We start from the raw sequence: 25,765 nt of genomic DNA on the forward strand, positions 1-25,765 counted from the left end.
CATACAACCAGCTTTTTGTATACTTTTTCATAATAGTAACAGAAAGAGACTTTTAAAAACACAAATGTCAGAAAAAATACAGGAAAATTACCCAAGGAGTAATTTAAACATCAATTATTACACTTTCTCATTAAAAAATGTAATAAAAATGTTTTAACTCTCACTAGAAAATTATGTACAACACAGCAATGTGATGAGAACTTTGAAAACTTAGTGTGATCTGCAACAGTATGACAATTAAAAAAAATCCAAAAATCCATTTAAAAATAAATCCAAAAACCAAATTAATTTGTTATTACTATTACAGTTAAACAACATCAAAAAATAATTTAACATGAAATTTCTATTCAATAAAGCTCATAACCATTATCCATATACAGTCCAATCTCTGTAATCTAAATTCCATTGGTCTGAAATTTTCAATAATCAGACAACAATTTTTAAAAGCAAAAAACTTAAAAACAAAAAATATTATTGTAATACTCAGTTAATAATGCAAAAGGTGAAAATCTTACCTAAATACAGATAAGATGGAATCGAGACAATCTATGAGCTTAAACAGTAAATTACAAGGTTATGAATTTGACACAAAATGATGCTGATAAGGACGTTAGGAAACCTGTCTTAAAAAATGAATAATCTGATTTACAAACTATCTATTCTTTCTACAGAGAATTTCTAATCTAAATAAGTGCATTTATAAAATCAATTAAAAGAAGAAAAAACTAAAATCTATTTCATGATTTAAATTCAATTTCAATGAATATGTTAAGATCTAATGCAAAGTTTAAATACAGCAGAAGTTACTGTGATTCTAAATTTAGTGAATGTTTTATTTGAAATTAGTACCAATTAATATATTACATATGTATATAAAAATTTACCTCCATAAATGATATAATCTAATATTTTTGGTAAGACTTGGTAGATAAAGTGTTCAGAGTATATTTACATTAATAGTTTTCATTTCTGTTAAGTTTTTTAATAACACTAATCAATCTCAAGAAGGTTGGAATTAAACTGGGCATTTGAATCCTTTAAAAAAACCTAACATTGTAATAAAAAAGCATGTAATTTTATTATACACCCCAACGTCATAGTGCAGTGTTGACAAGTTCACACAAGTAATCTGAACAACCCACTTAACAAAACATTTTTATTTTCGATAACTGAGATTAGACTGTATGTAATATGATTTGGGTAATATTATTTGTTTGTAATATAGGAATAAGAGAATTATAATATAGAGGAAATGGCAGAAAAGGAATGGCTAAAAAATAAATAAAAACTTTGAATTTAATCTATAAAAAAACCTTCTCTCAATGAAAGAGAAGTTTCAACAGTAGCAATGTTCATCATTAGGGTAATGTCTGACTATGAGTATTAATCAGCTGTAACTTTGGTTTAACTATAGAATCATAAAAATAAAATACACCTATCAATTAAGTATGATTCTCAATATGCGCATTAATGTGAGAAAACGTTAACATATAAAAGATCAAGATTTTACCAGAATGAAATCTTATCCATATATAGTTTCTAAGGATAACGCATAATTTTTTTTTTAAATTCTAGCAAAAGAAAATACAGAAAAATTTGGTACATTTTATATTCACAAAATTATAAGAATAATAATGAAAAGCCTACACAACAAACCTGTTTTGAAAATATTTCATTACTAATATGATACTAATAATTTTAATATACATAATAAAGAAACTTTTAAAAAAGTATAATATAATTGTGTTAAAAAAAAATTAATTATACAACACAGCACAAATGTTACATCATTAAAAACGATGAAAAAACAGTTCTGTAAAACGAATTACATTAGAAAGTGAAATTGAGCAAAAGCAACACCATTAACAGTAAACTCCAACATAAAAGAATAAAAGATTATCAGACAATATTCAGTTCAGGTACAAACGCAAATGAAGACTGAAAAGGGCAAACTAAGAAAAGATATGTTAGAAAAGATTCCTAACATAATAATACTACAAACATGAAAAGTTAACAAAATAAAAATGAGAATTAACAGTAATATAAAAATACTACATGAGAAAATTTGAAACAATAGATGACAATGACATAGTTAATAAAAACTTATTCTTCAATACAAATGAAACTGCTACACATTTAATCTCAGTTCATTTCACACTTTCACTATAAATATTAAGACATGCAACATACTATAATAGTAAATTTACAAAAATAAAAACAATACACACACACATACACACGCCTCATTTAATGTTACCTCCGACAACAAAGCTTCTATATAATGAAATCCATAATTTATAATATTTTTTGGTTATTTTTTAAAATCTTATTTTATCAAAACATTTCTAGAGAATAAATGAAGCTAAAATACTGTAGACCAATGAACTTTTATACAAAAAAAAAAAAAACATATTATTTATTAGTTGATAAACTTAATGAGCATAATTAAAATTTTAAATGAAAATCTTATGGAAACGAAGTCAAAAGAATGATGAAATATATCCGGTACGCAACATTCCTACTGAAAAAATATAAACAACAAAGATTTTAAAAGATGTTTAAATGACGTAGGTATCATTTTAAATTCTTTTTTTGAAAATGATTCAAATTTAGGAAGAAGTGTTGTAAAAAGACCAATATCAAATGCAGTAAGTCCATACAAGTAATAATAAATGAAAGAGAAAAGGATCATAATAACTTTAAATTCATATTTTAAAAGTTGTGATTAAACAATTGTAATAACTAATCGGTTTACAATAAACAACATTTCTTCCTAAACATGTATTTTATTAATAGATAATTCATGTTGCATATCTTTTTAATACATATACAAAAAAAAAATTATTTCTGTTATAGATTGAAAAAAATATATTAATATTGTTGTTATTTAATGTATTAAAAATTACTTTCCTTAAAGATCACACACACACACACATGTGCGCACACGTTATTTATCAAGGAACGTATCCCTATCCTGACTATAATATTTTTACCTCTGATGATGAAGTTTCATTTAACAAAGTAATTTCGTGGAATGTATCCTCTTCGTTAAACAAGGTATGACTGTATATATAAATTATAAATGAGACATCTATAAATTTTTAATTACACAAAACTCCAAAATATAATGTTTATTTTCAACTGAAACTATTATTTTTAGGTTTTGCTATACTTTGAAAAGCAATACTTATACAACAAAAAAACCATTTTTTCCATACTTGTAGAAATACATTTTATGAGAGGATAAGTTAATAATAAAACCTGACTAAAGGAAATGATTAAATAAACGTTTCTATTTAAGTAAACAGACATCTTCTGAAAATAATTTAATTTTAAAACTAATTAAACTACTGCAATGGAGATTACAATATATGATATTGTAATGCAATTTTTAAAGATACATTCTCTTGACACACAAATCATTTTTAAAGAAGCATCTGTCTGTTGAAACTACATATATACTCAGTGGTCACATATCCTTAAAAAAAGATGATGTTTTAAGCACTACCTTATTTTTAGGTTTAAGAAAGGTCTGAAATAAAACAAGGTCATCATCTAATTTTAAATCACTATAATAAAACAGGATGACAGTTATCTTCTAAAAAGGTACACAAAAAATTTTAATCAACATCAGCAATTATCAAACATTTTATACTTTGATCCTACTTTTCAATATTATTAAGATAGGCTGTTTCTTTTTGGTAATGAAATTCTTTTACAGTAAACAATAAAGCAGAAGTCGTCTCTTTTAAACATTTCATACATACAATGCTTTCAGAAAGTAGATATACACATATCACACAAGCTAGTTTTCATAAAATTAAGATTTACTTTTTTTAATTTACAACACTACTAGATATTAAAAATCAACAATCTGAAGAATCAGGTGACTAAATTTATTTGATCAACAAAAACTTCTGTCATTAGGTTCAGAGATTGACTAGCAGATCATGTATGATCACCCATGACAAAATCTTGCTAAAATTATATGCAGTTAATTTATTCCCTAACAACTTTGAACCACTTGCAAGACATTTTTTCTTTTATATCAAATTTCACTAGGAGGAATTTCACTACATAGCAGCAAGATACATGAAGTAGGTTTTCTTTCTTCATATAGTAATATATATTCATGGCTCACTCACACACTTGTTATAATGAATAACATGCACACACACACACACACACACACCTGTGAGACAGAATGCATATTATGCCTGTACCTAATTTTACAAGTAATTATTATCCTTGCTTTCATTTATTGTATGTATTTCATTCACCCCCAAATACAGCACCTTATGTAAACAATCATTCACTTATATAGTAGAAATCACTTTCAGACAAAAAAGAAAATGGTACGAATGTGTCACTCTGGTTATTTGTAACTAACTTCAATAAACAATTTCTACAAAATGAACAAGCTAAAAGTAAATAAAATAGTATGAACATTTTCTGTAATGTTTCATTGCATGACAACTGTAATAGAATTTTAACTTTGTACAATAAGAATGCAATTTTTGATAACAACATAACTATACAGCTCCAATACTAACAGACTTTACATACAATAATTACAAGTAAGTATTGCAAGATATTAATTGTAAAGGTGTTAATGAACAACAATACTTCCATAAAAAAAAATTCTCCTAAAAATTTACCAGTACCTACAACTGCCAATATATTTCAACTCTGTTGAGGAGCTATATTAGATGCTACCTAAATGACTAAGAAGGTTGATCACATAAATAAATAAAGATGAATTTCTTGAAAAAAAAAATAGTTAAATTTTTTTACAAGAGAAATATAACTGATCCCAGTCATTTCATGGTAAACATTTTCTACAATGTTGCACTTCTTTTTTTTTTAATTGTATATTTTTTATCATTAGGAATAAATTTCTAAAACATCAACAATGATTAACAATGCTGAATTATACTTTTTGTCTGTACCTTTTTGAGGTATAATATATTCAATATCTCAATATATTTGACTAATGGTAAAATAATATTAATAGAAACTCCTCATGAGCATAGATTCTACAAATAAAACATAATTGTAACTTCACAACTGATTTGCCCTTCACAACTGATCCTTCAGTGTGCCCTTGAAAAAACATTCCACAGTTTGATGACATTGGATTAAACTGGGAATACCATGTCTGTTAGAGCCATAACTGCAATGGTCATAGGTAATCAAAATGAGGTGCATGTTACATCCATATACAGCACACTAACAACAAGCATTCCATGCCAGGAAAACTAGAGAAGGTGGATTCCTTTGTAAATTATCTTGGTTTATAATTACAATTATCATACAGAATCCACAAAAATATAGTTGTTGACATCCAACTTTTCAAGTTATAAATTCTGTTTACTTTCAGAGGCTAACTGAATAGTAGAAATCATTACTCTTGCATGTCTCTCAAAAGAACTTTCAGTCAGCAATTTTATTGCCCATGTGTGCATTACAGCCAAGAGATTTACACAGAATAGTGTAAAATAAAAAGTAAATGGACCTGTTTTGGTGATATAATATGTAAACTTAAGAATAATACGGTACGAACAACTATTATATAATGATTAAGATGACTTAAATAAGGCAATATCTTTTTAAAGATATGTTTACAATTTTTAATATTAAATTAAAAATGGTAACCATATATCTTAAAAATTATATCCAACCTTAACATAATATTTTTACCTAGTAGAATAAGCAGAATTCAATGAAAAATTCCACAAAAGTAGACAATTATCAATCTACCTTTAACATTACCTCTTACTATAATAGTTATACATAACAGACAATGGATAAAAACTTATACAAACATTTAGTATTCAAATGAAGCCTTCCAGTATCTAAAACTTTTTTACTCCAGTATTTACAAAATTAAATAAAAACATCAATTATCGAGAAAAAAATTTTTTCAAATTGAAAATCCTCCATTTTTTATACCCATTTTGCAACAGATAGGTAGTAATAGATGACACCAGTCTCATGAAGTGCTCCACTGTAATAAATAAAGAAATACTTCAAAACTACCATACTTGATGACTACAATACTCATGACTTCCATGTTGGTTGAAGTATTACAACAAATGTAATAACTTGCATAACTTAAAAAAATATTTTTTCTAAAAAAAAAAAAATAGAAAAATACTATTCATATTTCTGTAAAAGAGAAATCGCATCCCAAAAAAGAATTCTCATTTTTAGCAATTATTGTCAAAATATTAGCTCGAGATATAAATCTACCACAATTTTTATTCACAGATAACACACAGACATGCAACATCAGCTAAATTAACTGATCAGTACATTGCTGATTAATATATCTATTTTAATTAACAATTATGCCAAAGTAATTTTATTTATTCAAACATCTACCAGGTATACAAAAAAGAATATTTGAGTTTTAATTTGTTATAATATCTCTTGAATGCGGTGTACAGTGTTGATTTAAAGCGAGAATCAAAGAGCAAAAAGGCCAGTTTCAGTAGCACACATAAACAAATCCCCTATCTTTCTGCTTGACAGCATTGCTAGCAAAAATGGTGACTACTGAACAGAAAGACTTCTGTGTTCTGCAGTTTCCTAAATGTGAATCTGTAGTAGTTACAGTTACATGTGTGTTCCATCAAGTTTAATTGTGATCCTCCAAATGAAAATATCATCAATTGTATAATCAGTTTGAAATAACTGGATGTCTTTAACAGGAAGAATATGGGATGACCAGGGTATCTGAAGAAAATGTTTATCAGAGAGTATTTCCTGCATAGTCCTAAAATACTGTTAGGAAAGCTAGCCGTGAACTAACATGCCAATGTTGACAGCGTGGAATATTTTGTGGAAACTGTTACACATGTCCAAACTGTTTACAGCTGCTACTGCCTTTGAAGTCTACTGCTTACCAGTGTGCATGCCGACTTTGCAATAAAAATTTTCAGCATGAAGATGACAACTTTCTTTATCACACTGTTTACGATATTTAGTGATTTCAACTTTAGAAAAATTAACATAAATAATAACCATACCTGTGGATCAGTAAATCCCCATGAACTCTTACAATGCTTACGGGACTATCCAAAAGTAATTTTTTATAAACTTGCCCACAGCAAGTTTATAGGCTGTTTCTTTTTCTGAAGCAAGTAAAACAGCAGTTACTTATTTGGGCACACTGCATACATGAGCTCTTCCCTAAACTCCAAACTGGACCAAAGAATTTTATTTAGCAATAAAATGTTGCATCCTCTCAATGGGTAACTCTGTATGGGATCAGTTTATTAATTTTCCCTGACCGCTGGATTGGTTGACACGGATCTGATGACAGAGATTGTGTGTAATGGTCTCTTAAGGTCATTTGATTTGACCCTACATTATTCTTTCCTTTGGGATTTTATAAATGATCTTGTTTATATGCCTCAGCTACCTACTGATCTACCTGACTTGAGTTGTAGGATTGAAGCAGCTGTCTCTTCCATTATTCTACACACGCTGGTTGAAGTATGAGCAAACTCTCTTAAGGGATGAAAAATCCTCACACTGAAGATTTGTAAGAAAAACTGTAAGAGTACTCATTGAGTAGTCAGAGTAATCATTTTTTTTGTGATTCATTGCTGTAAATCAAAGTTGAGATAATAAACGGTTTTAAAACCCCAATATTCTTTTTTGTATACTCTGTAAAAAAAATTAGTCATTTATAAAAACATCTATGTATACACATACAATCTCAGACATACAAATACATAATACACATAAAATTTAAATTAAATTACTTTAACTACCAAATATTCTTCAACTCATTGTTAATCTTATTGGTTGGGTGAGGTTATAATCATCCGTATCAGCTGTACTAAAATAGATTGATCTGTGAAGCTACAAAACTGATTCAAATACGCTTAAAAGTTTAAAAAAAAGCTAATTGATTTTAATTAGATTTGAATGTTGGAATTAAGAATTAATTCAACAGCTGGCACTCAAATAATAATAGTCTTTCAAACAGTCAGCCTGAGACTTGCCAAGACCAACAACCAAACTTAGAGAGGAGATGGTTATATAATGTACTCCATGGTTACATAAACTGCAAAATTTATATAAAACTCCATAATTTAGTGCATAATCAACTCTACTTCTGTTGTAATAATAATAATCATCATCTTTACTATCAAATGAAAAAATTGTTAATTGTTTGACAACTCAACATTACAACATTTATTAAAAAATTATGGCTTTTACTACATAGATTAATGAATGAATACTAATAATTAAAAAATTTGTAAGATATAAAATAAAACTTTCCTCTTCTTTGTCTTCAGTTAATTAATGAAACAAAATTTTCAAGATAAAAAGGAATTAGACATGATTAATAAAACACTTAGAATAACAGAAGCATCATTCAATAGGAGCTAGTTAGGTCATAAAAACGACTGGTTTAAATAAATTTTAAACACAAAACAATCTGCCGTATGAATATGCTTACACATCTCATTAGTACACTAAGGACACTACACACACACATATTGATATGGGACAGTAATACGGCTAAAATTTAATAAATTAATTATAAATATATAACAGACTCTCATTCACTTTTTTATCAGCTGAAGTAGCTATTATTCTATTGAAAAAAATTCTTGTACTGTATATATAAAATAAGTTAATAATTTTATTTTTTTAAATTAATAATTTAAGATTTGTCATTAATAATCAGCATTTGAAATAAAAACCCCTACAATGCATGTAAAAACTATTACATAATTTAAAAAGAATTGTTACATTAATTTGTAATGGTCTAACATTATAAAAAACTTATATTTATTGCATGTTTTATTTGTCATTTCCAGTTTGTGTCTTTGCAATACTTTTACAAAACATATGCAATCTCAAAACAAAATAAATTGGGATGTTTAACAAGTTAAGACGTTTTTTTTTTTTTTTAGTAATTATTTCCTAATTAAAAACAACTTTTAAATTATGTAATATTTAATCTGGTTATTTTGTTTAATTCAAGTAAGTATAGTTTATACAGCCATTGACTAATATACGAGGTGTGTGAGACAGACTTTTTATTTTTTTCAAAAAACAGTATTATCCCTTCAAAGTAGTTCCCTCGGGCAGCTATACACCGACAGAGTCGTTGTTTCCATTCCTAGTAGCAGTGCTGGAAGACTTCAACTGGTAGGGCTTTTAACTGGTAGGTCACAAGTCTTTTGAATGTTCTCCAGAGTTCCAAAATGACGTCCTTTTAAGACATGTTTCAATTTCGGGAAAAGGAAAACGTCACAAGGACTCAAATCAGGTGAATCATAAATCAGGTCAAATCAGGTTGAGGAACCATAGGAATGCATTTTGAGGTCAAAAATTCCCTGATGGAAATAGCCATGTGACACGGGGCATTGTCATGATGAAGCATCCACTTGTCTGCAATGTCTGGTCTCATGCGAATCACTCTTTCCTGAGCCTTTCAAGGACACCTTTGTAAAACACTTTGTTGACAGTTTGTCCTGGAGGAACAAATTCTTTATGTATTTACCCCTACTGTCAAAAAAGCAAATCAGCATTGTTTTGATCTTTGATTTGCTCATTTGACATTTTTTTCGGTCGAGGACATGACTGAGTGTGCCCCTCTTTGCTTTGCTGCTTTGTTTCAGGATCGTACTCAGATATCCAGGATTCATCACCTGTGATCACACGATTTAAGAATTCTTGGTGATTGTCAATCCTCTTAAGAAGAAGATCAACACACACTTTTCTTCTATTGTCCTTCTGTTATGTTGTGAGGTTTTTCGGCACCAATTTCGCACAAACCTTTCGCATGTCCAAATTGTCGGTCAAAATTTGATGTATGGTGAAAGTGTTTAAATTTAACAGTTCATTTGTCATTCTTATTGTTAAACAACGGTCTGAGCTCACAAGAATCTTCACACGCTCAATGTTTTCGTCAGATTTTGAAGTTGAAGGTCTCCCTGAGCAGAGTTGATCTTCAACGTGTTCTCAGCCTTCCAAAAATGATTTGTGCCAGCGGAAAACTTGTGCTCTTGATAAGCAATTTTCCCCAAAGGCCTGTTTCAACTTTTCAAAGGTCATACTTGCGGATTCCCCAAGTTTAACCCAAAACTTGATTGCACAACGTTGCTCTAAATTCTGATGCTCCATTTTCGTAACATGCAACAAAAACACAACTTCACTGATGGCACTGTAAAAAATAATGTGTTGGCTGAACGGAGTTGAAACTTGTACTGAGCATGTAGAAGGGGTGAACAAACCAGTCTAGCACAGACCAGTAGACACAGCGTTGCCAGATTGCTAGCAGTGACACCAATCTCATTACTTTTCTCACACACCTCATATTTCAAGTTATTTATTATTGCTGTTTCTCAAAGCAATTGCAAATCTGCATAACAAAATAAATTATAGGTTTGTCATTTTTATCATGAAATGTTTGAGCAAATCATGTATAATAACTTTTTTTCAGTAGGATAATCAAAATCATTGTCCTAGCAATGTTATCTTATCCTTAATTTAGTTTTATTTCAACAATAGATGGTTTGCATTTGACAACTGACTGAGGTTTTTGTACATTTTTCTAAGAACATATATGAAAATACATGAGAATCTTTTTTCTTTTTTTTTTTTTAGAAAAAATGAATTACTTGTGTTTGAATAGCCAAACGTTATAATTTGGAGATGTGCTATTTGCAAGATGCTCATAAGTACAGAGAACAGGGCTTTAATTAGTTGGAAACTATATTAAAGAGGAATATTCTGTGGCTAAATACTGGCAAGCTGAAGAAGAAATTGGTGCCGTAATAAGAGAAAAAGACTCATCACTGATCACAGTGGAAAAAATATAATTAATTTTTAGAATAAGGTAAAAACTGGTGACTACCATTATTCAGTGAACTTATAATTTTTGTAATAAAAGAATTTTTATTATGACAGAAAATCCATAGGTTCTCTAAAAATGCAATTATCAGTCTGCAGGAAAAGATGGGCCAAATTATCTACTCTAAAGAGAATATAATGAATTGGCTCAATAATCATAGTGATTTAAGATCTTTTAATAACAAAAGTGCAACTTTTGGAAATTTTTTAAAGTTTTAGAACAGAAAAATAGCAATCATGTTGAATAAATAATCATGAATAAAATTAGCAATCATGTTTACTTAAAATTAAAAACCAAAATTATAAAATGAGTAAAGGAGCGAAATAAAAATGTTATGTACATTATAAGATCACGTTTTACTATTTTAACTCTACGGATCATCACAAGAACTATCATCACTGTCAACCTCCTCCTGTTGGTCAATAATTGGAGGACAATTTTGACAATTGTCACTGGAGCATGTTCCACACATAGGGTTACAAAAAAGTACAACCTTTCTGCAGGTGTTCACCTGCGGTGCGCTCTGTTACTTTTCTTCTCCACCTATACTTTCATCTATATATATATATATACAGATATGAATGTATGAGGATATATTTATACAAATGCAGATACAGTATCTGTATATAACTGTGATCGCATATATTTATAAATGCTCCGAAACTGTCGAGAATATAAAAATTTATATGCTCTGAAAATTTCAGCAAAAAAATTTGATTGGTTTTTCAATGATGATTTCCTTAATATTTAAGCTATCCAATCATTCAAAAAAACCATTTTGCAGGGAATTTCAAGGACTACATGGTATACAAAGTTCAGATTCCTTGAGCCCTTAATTTTGAAATTTTTTTGAGTTAAAGGGCTTGGGGAAGGTGGTCTCAGACCCAAATGCGAAATTCTAATGGTGATATTTCAGTCAACTTTTAATCTAAAGAAATAAAAAGAAAACCGAAATTTACATTAAAAAAAAAATAAGTTTTTGTACTCTGTATTTTTTACATATTTTCTTTAGTTTTTGAATTATTGTGAAAAAAAGAAAATTTTTTAAGAAATTTCAAAAAAAAATTTAAATTTTAAACCTCTTCAAATCTAAGGCATTCCAAACCGGTCAAACTTCTAGAACATATTGTTAGTACTTAAATAAAGTAAATTTCAAAAGAATTAGGTTCAATTCCAATTCTTGCAGAAAAGGAATTTGTTTTATTGCAGATTTTTTCTCAGAAAAAGCCGGACAACCATTTTATTTTCGTCATAACTCCATCATTTTTCATGCTAATGGCTTTTACCAAAGCTAATTTTAAAGGTCTTCTTTTAAAGTACTTTGAAAAATATCTGATGGAAAACTTTTCTGTTTTTCCGTATTTAATGATGAAAGGTTCAACTTCAGTTTTTGGTGAACTCCGAGGCATAACTCATCAGTTCATATTTCATCTACAGAAATAAATGAAAAACCAGTTCATATTTCATCTACAGAAATAAATGAAAAACCAATCTCTTTGTTATTTTATAAGCTTCAGTTCTGTTAATAATTTTTCAATAAAATGTGAGTTATTTGCGAAAAATCTTTTAATGGTTGGATGAAAAATCAACATTTTCAATCACAACTCAAAAAGTATTGACTACAAAAAATTTGCTTAGAATTTATTTCTCCATCAATTTCTGTGGTTATTTTGAATGTAATAATTTCCACCCCCTGAGGGGTGGCATCCACCCCCTAGGGTAAAAGCACACATCAGCACTATATAACCTTTGTTCCTTGAGCTATTCCCTAATTACTATCCAAATTTCACACTAATTGCCCCTTTTGTCCAAAAGAATTCTGAGCAAAAAACAGTCAAGCACTGGATTATTACAGCTGCCTCCTTACCTCGCCGGTCTTAACCCCACGCTACAGTTAGTTGGTTTGGGCAGAAATAAAATTAACTAAATAAAAAAAATTATTTCATAATTAAAAGAAAAAGGATTTTTAGTGTTAATTTTAAAAGAAGGCCCTAACGTTTGTCCAATGTGGGGGTTACAATTAAACCCAATACTGTTACTAAATTAAAATAAACCAGATACAGTAGGTAATGTTTTCCTCTAAAATAAATGAAAAAATAAAAAACTTCCTAAAACAATTAAATTTTATATCATTGAATAACTAAATCTGATTAAACAAAGCTTTTAGTATATAAAGAAAGGCATGGTAAACAATTATTGAAATGAACTTGAAAATAGAAAATGCTCAAAACCCATTTTAAAAAATCTTAATTAAAACATAAGAAAACAATGGAAAAAATATTTTTACTAAAAGCTAAATTAATTTATCATAGTTTTTTTTTATACACAAGTATAAAGTATAAAGGGCTTTACTGATTAATTACTTTGCATTTACTAATAATGACAATAGTTTAAAAACAATTTTTTATTTAATTCTTACTACTTGAATAATGGTGAAATTTTTACAGGAAAATTTAGCAGTGACTTTTTCTTAAGTTATAAACATTTAGTGTTTCATATAAATTAATATTGGTTTATGGACAAACTCACTGTCAATAAACCACAGTAAGGTATATTACTATAATATTACTATATTACTATATTACTATAATTCACCATTTTATTAACTATCTCTCCAAATTACTCCCAATCATAAGGGAAAAGAATCAACAGTAAAAACGCGATAATCCCCTAGATGAAAATAAAATAAAATCTTATTTTATTTTAATAACATAAGATAAACTATACTCAAAGGACTACTTCAACGCAGTGGGCACCAACCACTGGGAGGGTATCCATATCCCTCAACTCAGGTATCTTTGCTCACCATGAGAACAACACATTTCTGTTAAATGAAGTGGTTCAGTTAGATAATATTATCTTTATAATATAAAATATGGTGAATACAAAATAAATATATTATAAAAAAAAAATCATTAAATGCAACAAATTATAGATAGAAGATTACAGTTATTTTATGATTTCAAGTTGTACAATAATGGAGGGAGGAGATTGATTCCAAATCACTTCTTAGTAACTACTTTACAAAGGTGTGACAATTTTTGTTCAGTTTACCATTCCTCAGAAAAATCTAGAATAATTTACAATAAAGAAAGAATATTTAAGGCAAATATAAAAAAACGTTGGCGCTATCAAAGCGAGATTTCTAATTTTCATCCCAATCAAAGAGCTAACTATATTGGGCTGATAAAATAATTTAACTAAGAATTTGTACTTAGAGGCTAAAGAAAAATTTTAACAATATTTAATCTTAAAATTAGAATATTTTTTTATAACTAAATTGCTGTAATAAAATCATACTGATATAATCAATTTTTTACTGATTGGTGATAAAGTAAAAATCTCTCATTTTATTTGGCATAAATTGGCAGACAAGGAAATATTTTTACTTCCTTGTATGAAGTAAAGGAAGTATTGTGATCGCAAAAAATTTTTGTTTTTAGATTTCAATGGAAATATCCATTTTGACTAGTTTCAGCGTGACGTCTGTTCGTATGTATGTGCATATATAACTCAAAAACGATTAGCCATAGGATGTTGAAATTTTGTATTTAGGACTGTTGTAACATCTAGTTGTGCACCTCCCCTTTTGATTGCAACTGACTCAACCAAGTGTCCAAAAAAGCCCAAAATCTAATTTTTTTGGATTTTGGGCTTTTTCTTAATAAGCCCTTATTGAAAGATTTTCAACGACATATCATAAGTGGTACTTGTTTTCATAGGTTTTAGAGTTATAGCCAAATAAAATTTTAATTAATGAAATATCTGGATCTTAAAAGGGGAAAGCACATCGGTTCAAATTCGACTATAAAAATTTTTTTTTTTAAATTTAAATATATTGATTTATTATTTTACTATAAATAATAATTTAATAATAACAATAAAAAAATATCTGACATTATTAATGAGATAAAATTCTATGTACTTTTCATTTTTTTTAAATGTGTATATGTAATTTAATAGGCATACAAGGAAGTCATGTGGTGTCCACATGAGTCATGATGTGGTGTCCAATCAGATTTTTATTAATGAAATTGTAATTTGTTTGTATACACATATGAAAGCATGTGTATATTGTGTGTATAAAAATACAAGTATAATGTATGTCTAACTGTATTTCTTACATTATAGCTCGGCTCAAACAGATTAAAAAAACCCAACAGGCACAAAACGTTAGTGCAAGGTAATCTTGATTCAAGACTATGATTGCCAGATAACATTTCAGTGCACTAAAATTTTTTTGTCTCCAAAGTGATTATAGCTCTATGTATTTGTTCATGTAAAGAAGTGTATATGCGTGTAAACATAGAGATATGCATAAGTTTAGAAAATACAATATACTTTTTAACTTACTCAGACTTTTGTCACCTTCAAATCCTCGCATGCAAGCTAAATATAAATGCACAAAAACAAATACACATTAAATTTTAACAATGACAGTACTGTATCATCTGCAATACTGTATGACATATTAAAATACTGTACTCATTCATAATTATTCTACTAGAGTTACATTACTAGACATCAAATATTCAAGAAAAAGTGAAAGATTTCTAAATTAGATACTTTGCTTCAAATAAATATAAAAAAATTATATAAAACTATATCAGACATTTTGAGTTTCTGTTTTTTTTTTTTTTTAAATTATCAAACAAGAGTTCCACAACAATAATCTTCCTATATAAAAAGTTACAAATATATTACATTGATATTTTAATAATAGTACAATGTAATTAAATATGTTAACAAAATGAAGTTTCACATGTTTTCTTACCAAGCCAGCAACAAAAAAATATATTAAAATCATGATTTCTGGTTTGTAACTAACTACCTGTTTTTATACAGATATAAAATATTTTATCACAATCCTAGTAGCAGTTTAAATTAATAAATTCAAATTTCTTATCTTATATTTTTTATTCATGGCTACAGACTTTTATAATGTACATTACTTCAACAGCAACGATGTGTTATAAAAAATAAAATGTTATAAAGTTAAAGAATGTAGGAGTAACATGCTCTCCATTATGTCTACTTGAACCCTTCAAACAAGTTGAGTCTAAACTGACCATATCTATGCAAGTGGCTTTCTCATCCTTGTTCGTTATTTATTATTATTTTGTCTACTGTCCGCACTTGGCCTTCAAACACCAGAAAATTATTCTTTAACTTTCGTTAAATTGTAACTTAAATCAGGATTCAAAAATGTAATTTATCACAAAATTTGAATTTAACTCGTATTTTTTTATCTGTAAAAAAACACTAAATATACTGCATAACTAAAAGAAATTCAGTTTAAAAAATGTTTGAAATTGTAATTTTTATAAAATTGGTTCTGAAATTTATAATAATCATTTCAAATTTTCCTATTATTTGCTTTCAAAAGAGGTCTAAATGTTCAAGGGTTATGTGTTGAACAAATTCATCCACTTTACCATGAATTAACTTATTTTTTTTTAAATTTAATTGAAAAACTATATATTATAGCTTTATCTATGCAAATATTAAAAAGTTTTTATTTTTTAACTGAAGAATTAAAATTAGAGGAAATAGGAAGTACCAAACAGATACATGTCTCCTAATGTACATGTGAAGTCAACAACTCTGCACTAGATACTGCAGTTCCAACAACATATTATAAAAGCTCATAGCAAGGAGGTTTAATAATGCCTTTTAATTAGACAGTTGATGAAACAGTATGTTGCTAGCTATTTCTATTCTTTATCTTTATAACTTTTAGTATTTTTTAAACACGTCATTGATAACATTGTAAGATACATTACAAAACTGTTTCAGTAATAAATAAAGAGAATATAAAATACAAAATTTTATTTTATTAATTAAAAATAAAATACAAGAAACTGAGATAGTTTAATAGACTTTATTCTAGTTTCTGATTTCACTACAGTGATGTCTTTGTTTTATATATTTAAATGTAATGCTAAAAAAGTATTAAATTTAAATATAAAGTATTAATATTTAAATGTAGCAGTAAAAGATTAGCAACACAAAATTCAAATATAAAGTTGAAAACAATGACAAATTTCTTTTTCATTTTTAGGTAAAAGAAAAATATTTTACTTTTACATCTATATTTAAATTAAAATAAAGAAAACACAGAATTCAAAATTCAATTTACAAGTAATAATTGTTGGGCAATTGATAACGGACCCCATTGTGTTTTGTTAGATAACAACTGCATGTTTTAAAAATACAGAAAAGTGTTGAAAATAGTTCAATATGTAGAACACATGATTAACTGTAAGGAAGCAATGAAGCTGTTAATACTTATAATACTACTTTAAGAGGAAGAAAACTAAAGAAGATATTTTTCTCTACACTTAAAATTAAGAATGAACCATGCAGAAAACATAGATCACCAAAGAAACAAAACAAAAAATTACCAAATCTCCTTTGTCAATAAGGTAAATAATGCAAATAAACTATATCTTTACAATACACAGTACCTAAAGTTCATTTTAAGAAAGAAAAAGATTTTTATCTACACTATTTTATTACAATACTGTAATACGAGTTACAAAAAAATTTATAATCTTACAAAAATTGATTTACAATTTACAAAAACTGATAATCTTAATTATTATTTCTGCCTGAAAGATGCTTTCAGGAAATTAAGATAGTTACCTAAAATTCTGTAACTTGAATTATTTTATTTGCCTTTGGTTTCAGTAAATCAAAATTTCATTTGTTGCATTTTATAAAAATAAATGGAAAATAACCATCAGTTAATTCCTTTAAAAATACCTACATTTAAATTAAATTTTAATTTTTAATTCATCTGAAAGTAAAATCAAAGTAAATAAACTGAATCCCTCTTCAGGGATTCAGTTCCTAATTGTCCACAAAACTTTCAAAAATTCAAGAATTAGAATCTTGGAAAATTTAATGTAAAAGTAAAAATCAAATGCTATTAGACAAAATGTCATTGGTTTCTGTAATTTTTGCCCGTCAGTCATAAACAGGTATCGTTTTCCTACAATTATTTATGGTTAGACTAATTAATGTAGCAGTTAACAATTAAAAAACTAATTCTGAAGAAAATAAAACAAAAATATTTATGTATTAAATGTTCATCTTAAATGACCATAGAGAAACCAAGCATACTAGTTTTATTCATCTTATATATATATATATATAAATAATGTTTATTTGTTTTTTGTCCTATATGGGTTCCTATACCATTCATCCAATTGAGATAAACTTTGGTGAGTTGTTGTGCACATGCCAGCGAAGGTTTCTGAATTAGTTTGGACCTGCTAGGTGGCACTGGGGTCGAGACATATAAAAAAATTGTATTTATGGTCTGATTTGGCTCATACTCAGAATATATAATAGTTATGTGAAAAGAAATATTTCTACAAAAAATGAACCCGCTAGATGGCATTGGGGTTGAGATATTTGGAAAAATTGCATTTATGGTCCAATCTGACTTATATTCAGAAAATATATATATATTAGTTACATGAAAAGAAAAATTTTGCAAAAACTACAACTACTAGGTGGCACCAGTGTCGAGATATTTACAAAACCAACAAACAAATATACAAATGGACTTTCGTCTTGTATATATATATATATATATATATATATATATATATATATATATATATATACATATAAGGCAATTTACATATGTGTGTCCACTATAGACTAAAAAACTACTGGACCAATTTACGTGTGGGATTTTGCAAGATGTCCGCGTTCTCCAGGACAAGGTTTAAAGCTACTGAAATCCTCAATCTGACCAGTACAAAGAAAGTTAGGGGTATTTTGAACTGACTACTATGTTTAGAGAGTAGTTTGAATTAAATCTAATAGGTAGTGCTGTTTTAACAAATGGATTTATTTGCATTTTGGTTTTTACAAAATGAAAGATTAAATTTTGAGAAGTTCCATAATGTTTTGTAAGTTTCAACTTCAGCATTAACTGTGATGATTTTGCGGCCACATCTCTTTTTGTTATAAAGTTATTTTCCACAGACTACTGTGTTTAGAGAGTGATTTGAATTAATCCGATAGGTAGTGCTGTTGTTTTGCCAATTGCATTTATTTACATTCTGATTTTTATAAAGTGAAAGGTTAAATTTTGTGAAGTTCTGTAATGTTAGTTTTTTAATGTTTTATCAAATTTTAATTGTATTCATTTAATCTATATATATATATACTCAAATCTAGCAATAGTGAAGCATTGCTGGGTCTGTTAGTTATAAAAATAAAATAATAATAAATAGGAGAATAAACATGCCACAAGTAACTCCAACTTTGCAATCTTACTTTTTAGTTTATATCAAAAGCAATTGATCTACCTGGGATAGACAGTAATTATTCAGTTTTTATTACTCTAACTTAAATCACATTACAACCTTTACTATCGAGACAACCAGGCTATGTACAGAAGTAACTAGCACTGTAATACTTTTAACACTATATACAGCATTTCTATAAAACTGAAGCGTACTATATGCTTTACATTTCATTATAAGTGCATTTTTTTAGACTTGTTATTAACAAGTCAACAACATCAAAATACAACTCTTCCACTCCAAACTTCTACTATCACTCCATCAAACTTTCCTTTACTGAAAGCATACAAAACAGCTAGAAAGACAAATAAAATAAAATGTAAAACTTAACAGAAAAAGCTACTGAACTGAAATATTTTTTTTTTTCAGTGATGAAGTTTGTAGATTCATGAAATTATGTATCATTCAAGCTCAATAGATCTTTACCACCCATTTATTTCAATAACAAAATCTAACTAAAACACATAAGAATTATTTAACAACTCTTGTTGGACATACTATTTTTGAACAGCTTTTTAATCACATACAGATTTGGAGGAAGGATAACATTTTTACTTTTTAATAATAAACAAAATGTACAGATAAATAACTAACTACACCACTCTCTACATGAAAATATATTTAAAAAAAACAAAAGTCATTTCATTTATTGGACAACATTTAAACTTTTACTCCAAATGGGGAAAATAAATTATTTTCAAAGATATCAATTACATGAAGCAAATAATAGAAGCAGAATCAAATCAACAAATGTTAGTAAAACAGGCTGACTAACTAAAATAATCCTCAACTAGCAACTAATACTGAAGCACTGATAATTTAACCTGTTCATTGCTACAGCTGCACCAGTTACTGGTGAATGTGGTGCAAGCTCTGTAAGCTACACCTAAATTAGGTGAGGCCCATGTTTTATTTCTAATTCTGCCAAATGAGATTGGGTAAACAATTTTTTAATGCTTTTAAGTCTAGTAGAGCACTCTGAGTAAGCAAATTTAACATGTTTCAGATTTTAATCAATAGTTTCTTAATGATTTATTTTTTTAATTTTAGCAAATAGAAATTTCTTTCTTTTTTTGGCATTTTATTCATAATTATTTTGTTAATTTTTAGCATAATAAAGTCCTCAATTCAATATCAGTTAATATTTACTCATTTATTGTTGACAGATGTACTTTTTCTATAACCTTTTTGGAAATCTGCACTTATAAAAATACAATGAATTTGAGACAACCAAAATATTTTATCTTCATGAAAAAATCATTGAAATAAAAAAGCCTATGTAGTTTGCTAAAGTAAATTGTAATCTAATTTAATTTTGTTTAAACAATAAAACTTGATGGTAATCTTAGCACTCATATTCAGAGATACTTTATTTTTATTATTAAAACACAACTACAAGCAATGTTTTACAGTAACCTACAAATTGGCATATAACTTTTGATTGGTTGTATTTCAATTTAGCAGCAATTTGGCTAAATTTCCACGTAGACAATTTGACTAAATGTCACAAAATAATATCTGCATTTTATGTTTTATACAACTAAACTGCAACCTTTCATAATAAAACTAGAGTATTTAAGCAACTAAATTACACTTATGAAGAAAAGTATTAAAAAAAACTGTTTTTGCAATTCAAAAATTAAATCATAAGGCATTCAAATTTAATATAAATGGCACACATTTAATACAAATGAAGAGCAAAAATTGTGATTTTCCCAATCAGCAACTTATAGCACACTGCCAATAAAACTATTGTTCCACTCATTACCAAAGGGAATGTACCTTGCCAAAATATTTGAAAACTGTGCATTCTGTATGTTATTCTGTCAAGATAATTGAAAAAACAATCATAAACACAAAACTAGATAATGACTTAACTTCACCTAGACATGTAACAGATTTGTCTTGCCATTCCTAATTAATTAAAAACTAAATAAAAATCTTCTGAACGTAACACAAACAATGACAAAACACAAATGAAAAATGATCAATAAATAATTATTATTCAACCAGTCATATAAAAATAATTTATATTTTATAATAAAACATTTAACTTACATTAAAAAAAAACTGAAGTTTATAAAATTTTTTTCGTAATTTAAACTAAAAAAATAATATTAATAAATAAAATTAAATAAAACATCATTTTCAACCAATAAAGTTTTGTATTTTGTTTAATGCTATAACAATACATCATTATGATTAATGAAAATCATATAATTAATTCGAAAACATCATTTTATATAAATGAAAACAAAAATAAGTACTATAAAGAATAAAATGAAACGAATGTTCAATCGGTTATATCATCAAAATGCACCACAGCAAAGACAAGAGAAGATAAATAACTTGTTCACAATGTAAATTATTTGTATATAAAACAACAGTATTAAATAACAATCAGCTTCTAAGTAGAGTAAAAAGTTTATACGCAAGTATATTACACATGCACTGTCTGTTAAAACATATTGAGCTAATAAATAAAAATAAAAAAAGAATTTATTAAAGAATGCAATATATTTTAAAGAAAAGATTAAGTCTGACAGAAATTAAGTGTCCTCAAACAGAAGATAAGAGAAATGTAACTGTATAATTATTTATAAAATTAATAGAACCCCAATTCATCGAAGTAACATACCTGATTCTTTTTTTAGATAAGCAGGTTTTCAGATAATAAATCAATTTGCTATTTATTTTAAACATACCTAAACTATTACAAAAAAAAAAATCAATGCAAATTAAGTAACCAAGTAGTAAGTAACTGAATCAAAAGACCAAAAAAAATACATACAACTGTGTTGTAGTTGTAAGCAGTTATAGTTTAATTTTATATAATTTTGTTATAACTACTACAAAATTTTATACAACAATCAACAAAAATCATCAAATTAACAGCAAATTTAATGCAAACTTCCCAATTTACTTAAAAAATGCTTATCACATCCCATGAATTCATAATCAATTTAAAAATAATATTTTATTACTGTTGTCATATTGACCATGACAACTAAGTTACTCATTCATTTTAATATAGGAAGGCAAAATGCATTTCCAGATATACAGATTAGTAATTGATGATGAATTCGAAAGGAACATTTTATGTAATCTGTTAAGTTTGCATAGAGCTTGCTATTCATCTGATAAGTTCATGGGTGATTTTTGTAGATAGTTACTGATAGCAACACATTAGTCAACATATTTATTAAAATTCAATATGTATCACTATATACATTCAATATATAACTACTGAAGAGTACAAAACTAAAAATTATGCAGTAGGGTAACAATTTTTTCCCCTCAGATATAAAGTTAACAGAGAATGAATATACTTCCACCATGAACCAAACAACTGTTAATCAATTACACAGTTGCAAATCAAAAAATAAAAAATTCACGTAACGACAGTGGCAATAAGATTGAAAAATGATGGGTTTTTAACTTACCTGAAAACTGAATGTAGTAAAAAAAAAAGAAAAAAGTAACTAAATTAAATTTTTTATTTACATTTCCAATCTTTTGCCACTTGTATTTTTTAAAATAGATTTGAAGTCTATTAACTTAAAAGACAGTAATTAAAAACCAGTATTATCAATTTAAGTATTTTAACTATATATTTTTTATTATAATAACTACAATTTTCATAATATATTACAGTCTAGACCATAATACATTATAAAAATAGTTTATACCTGTATTTAACACGTAAGATGATAAAATTATGTCAAAGTCAAATCCTACCTTGGAACTGAATCTAAAATCAGGTAGATGATTTAGAAGTCACTCATCAGCTGGTCAGAATTTAATTTTCATGTTAAAATTGTTTTACAGATAAAAGGATATATAGATAAATTGGGGTTCTGCTATACAATAAATATTTTAATTTGTTTATATAATGAATGTAATTTTTGTTATGTTTTATGATATTGAACTGTATGTAGTAGAAATTGTTTTTTGTGTGCGGTGTATTCAAGTACTTCAGTGCAAACATGCACGTGTATAGAAAATTAATGATTATAAATAATTAACCAACACCATCATCAACAGCGCCATATTCTACAGCACACATATTCAAAACACATCATGCTATGCTATGCTATGTATACCAGTTTAAGTATAAACATAGTTGATTAATTTTTAATTATATTCACTCTCTATATGGTCTGTGTGATGGTGGGTGTTCTTTGGTAGAAGCTCATTCGCATTTTCAAATTGTACTCACATCCTTCTCCAGATTCTAGCCGCGTCTGCATCTCCTTAATTTGCATTTCTTTTCGTTTGAGTTCATGCGATAAACTATCATATCGTTGTCTAAAGTCCCTCAGCTCCCTAAAATAAAAATAATATAAAAATCAGAAAATCTGATGATTTATTATCATACATTTTACAGCTCTAAAATATTAACATAACAGCAGTAAATTCAAAATGAGATTTAAACCACCTTGTAACTGAAATGAATGGAATCAAATTTGTTAAACAAATAATGCATAAGAAATAATTTATAATTATGCATTTTATATTATTTAATTGCAGTTTAATTTTATTTATTAACTGCATTTATGATTAATTACATATTGCTTGCTGTAAGGTACATCACAAATTATAGAATTAAAACAGAACATACGCCAGACAATTATGGAGGACACAAAAAAGTATTTCTAAAATTAATAAAAAATATTTATGGGAAAAAATACTAGGAAAACTTACAAGATGCACAAAATATCTGATATACGAGGCGAGACAATAAAGTAATGAGACTGATTTTTCTTTGCAAGATGTGGCAACCCTTCAGCTTGCGTAGGCACACCATTCTTGACCTTGGTCTATAAGCTACTTCTAGTCCAAGTGGCACATTGATGCAACTGCTCAGTCGTGAGTTGTGCTGTAATAAGTGAACACATGTTTGTGTCTCTCGTCACAGAAATGAAACCGCAAAATATTGCGCAACGGTATCCCATTTCTTTTTGCGTTAAATTGGGTGAAAACGCAACGACAACTTATGGTAAGCTTCAGAAGGCTTTTGAAGTTTTTCGGTGGCATAAAATTTTTAGTGAAGGCAGAACGAATGTTGAAGATGAAGACTCCAGTGGACGACCATCAACCTCACGGACAGATGTCAACTTTACCAGGGTGCGTGAAATCGTACGATCTGATCGAAGATTATCTGTGAAAATGATTGCAGAAGAACTCAACATCAATCGAGAAATGGTTCGTCTAATATTAACTGAAGATCTTGGTATGAGAAAGATTTGTGCAGAAATGGTCCCTAAAAATCTCGCACAACTACAGCGAGAAACACGGGAAAATGTGGCAGCCAATCTGTTAGAGCAAACGGAAATCAATGCAGATTTGTTGAACCGTGTTATCACTGGTGATGAAGGTTGGTTTTTTCAACACGATCCAGAGACAAAACGCCAAAGTTCACAATGATACTCAAAGGGATCACCCAGACCAAAAAAAGCTCGCATGTTAAAGTCAAAAGTGAAATGCATGCTTGTGTGCTTCTTCGATTCCAAGGGAATTGTTCATAAAGAGCGGGTGCCTCCTGGACAAACAGTTAACCAATATTTCTACAAAGAAATTTTAGAAAGACTTCGTAAACGAGTTCTTCGTGCCCATGCCAACATTGTTGATAATTGATTCTGCATCACGATAATGCACCATCCCATACTGCTCTGTCAGTACAGCAATTTTTAACCTCAAAACAAATTTCAGTACTACCACAGCCACCTTATTCACCAGATATCGCTCCGTGCGACTTATTTCTATTTCCAAGAGTCAAATGGCGGTCAAGGGACACCATTTTCAAACAACACAAGATGTCCAAAAAGCTGTGACGAGGGACACAAACACGTGTTCACTTATTACAGGACAACTTACGACTGAGCAGTTGCATCAATGTGCCGCTTGGACTAGAAGTAGCTTATAGGCCAAGATCAAGGATAGTGTGCCTACGCAAGCCGCAGGGTTGCCACATCTTGCAAACAAAATCGGTTTCATTACTTTATTGTCGCACCTCGTATGTTGTATTTTTATCAAAATTAAAAAAAAAAATTAATTTAATCGATGGATGAAGCCATTACTTGATGAAAATATATCATAACAAAAGAAAATAAACAAATGTTTGATTGTCAAAAAATTATTTAAATATCACAACAGCTGCTTCAGTACAGAGTACCTTCCTCAGCTGATATGAGGTGTGAGAAAAGTAATGAGATTGGTAACACTGCAAGTGATCTAGCAACGCTGTGTCTACTGGTCTGTGCTGGACCGGTTTGTTCATCCCTTCCACATGCTCAGTACGAGTTTCAACTCCGTTCAGACAACACATTATTTTTGACAGTGCCATCAGTGAAGTTGTATGTTTGTTGTGTGTTACAAAAATGGAGCATTGGAGTATAGAGAAGAGTTGTGCAATCAAGTTTTGTATTAAATTTGGGGAATCCATGAGTGTGACCTTTGAAAAGTTGAAGCTGGCCTATGGGGAACATTGCTTATCAAGAGCACAAGTTTTCTGCTGGCACAAATCATTTTTGGAAGACCAAGAACTCGAAGATCAACC

At 28.3% G+C, this 25,765-nt stretch overlaps 1 protein-coding gene across 4 annotated transcripts in view; it reads right to left on the reverse strand.

Annotated features, from left to right (window-relative positions):
• Positions 1-25,765, reverse strand: part of gek (serine/threonine-protein kinase gek) — a 215,917-nt gene that overhangs the window by 101,494 nt on the left and 88,658 nt on the right. For all 4 annotated transcript variants that reach the window (XM_075356769.1, XM_075356771.1, XM_075356770.1 and 1 more), the window contains one exon: positions 23,426-23,532. In XM_075356769.1, the coding sequence (XP_075212884.1) occupies positions 23,426-23,532 (107 nt within the window). The remainder of the gene's footprint in view (positions 1-23,425; positions 23,533-25,765) is intronic.

The sequence above is a fragment of the Lycorma delicatula genome, chromosome 2 (genome assembly GCF_047948215.1).
Source record: "Lycorma delicatula isolate Av1 chromosome 2, ASM4794821v1, whole genome shotgun sequence".
NCBI lineage: Eukaryota > Metazoa > Arthropoda > Insecta > Hemiptera > Fulgoridae > Lycorma > Lycorma delicatula.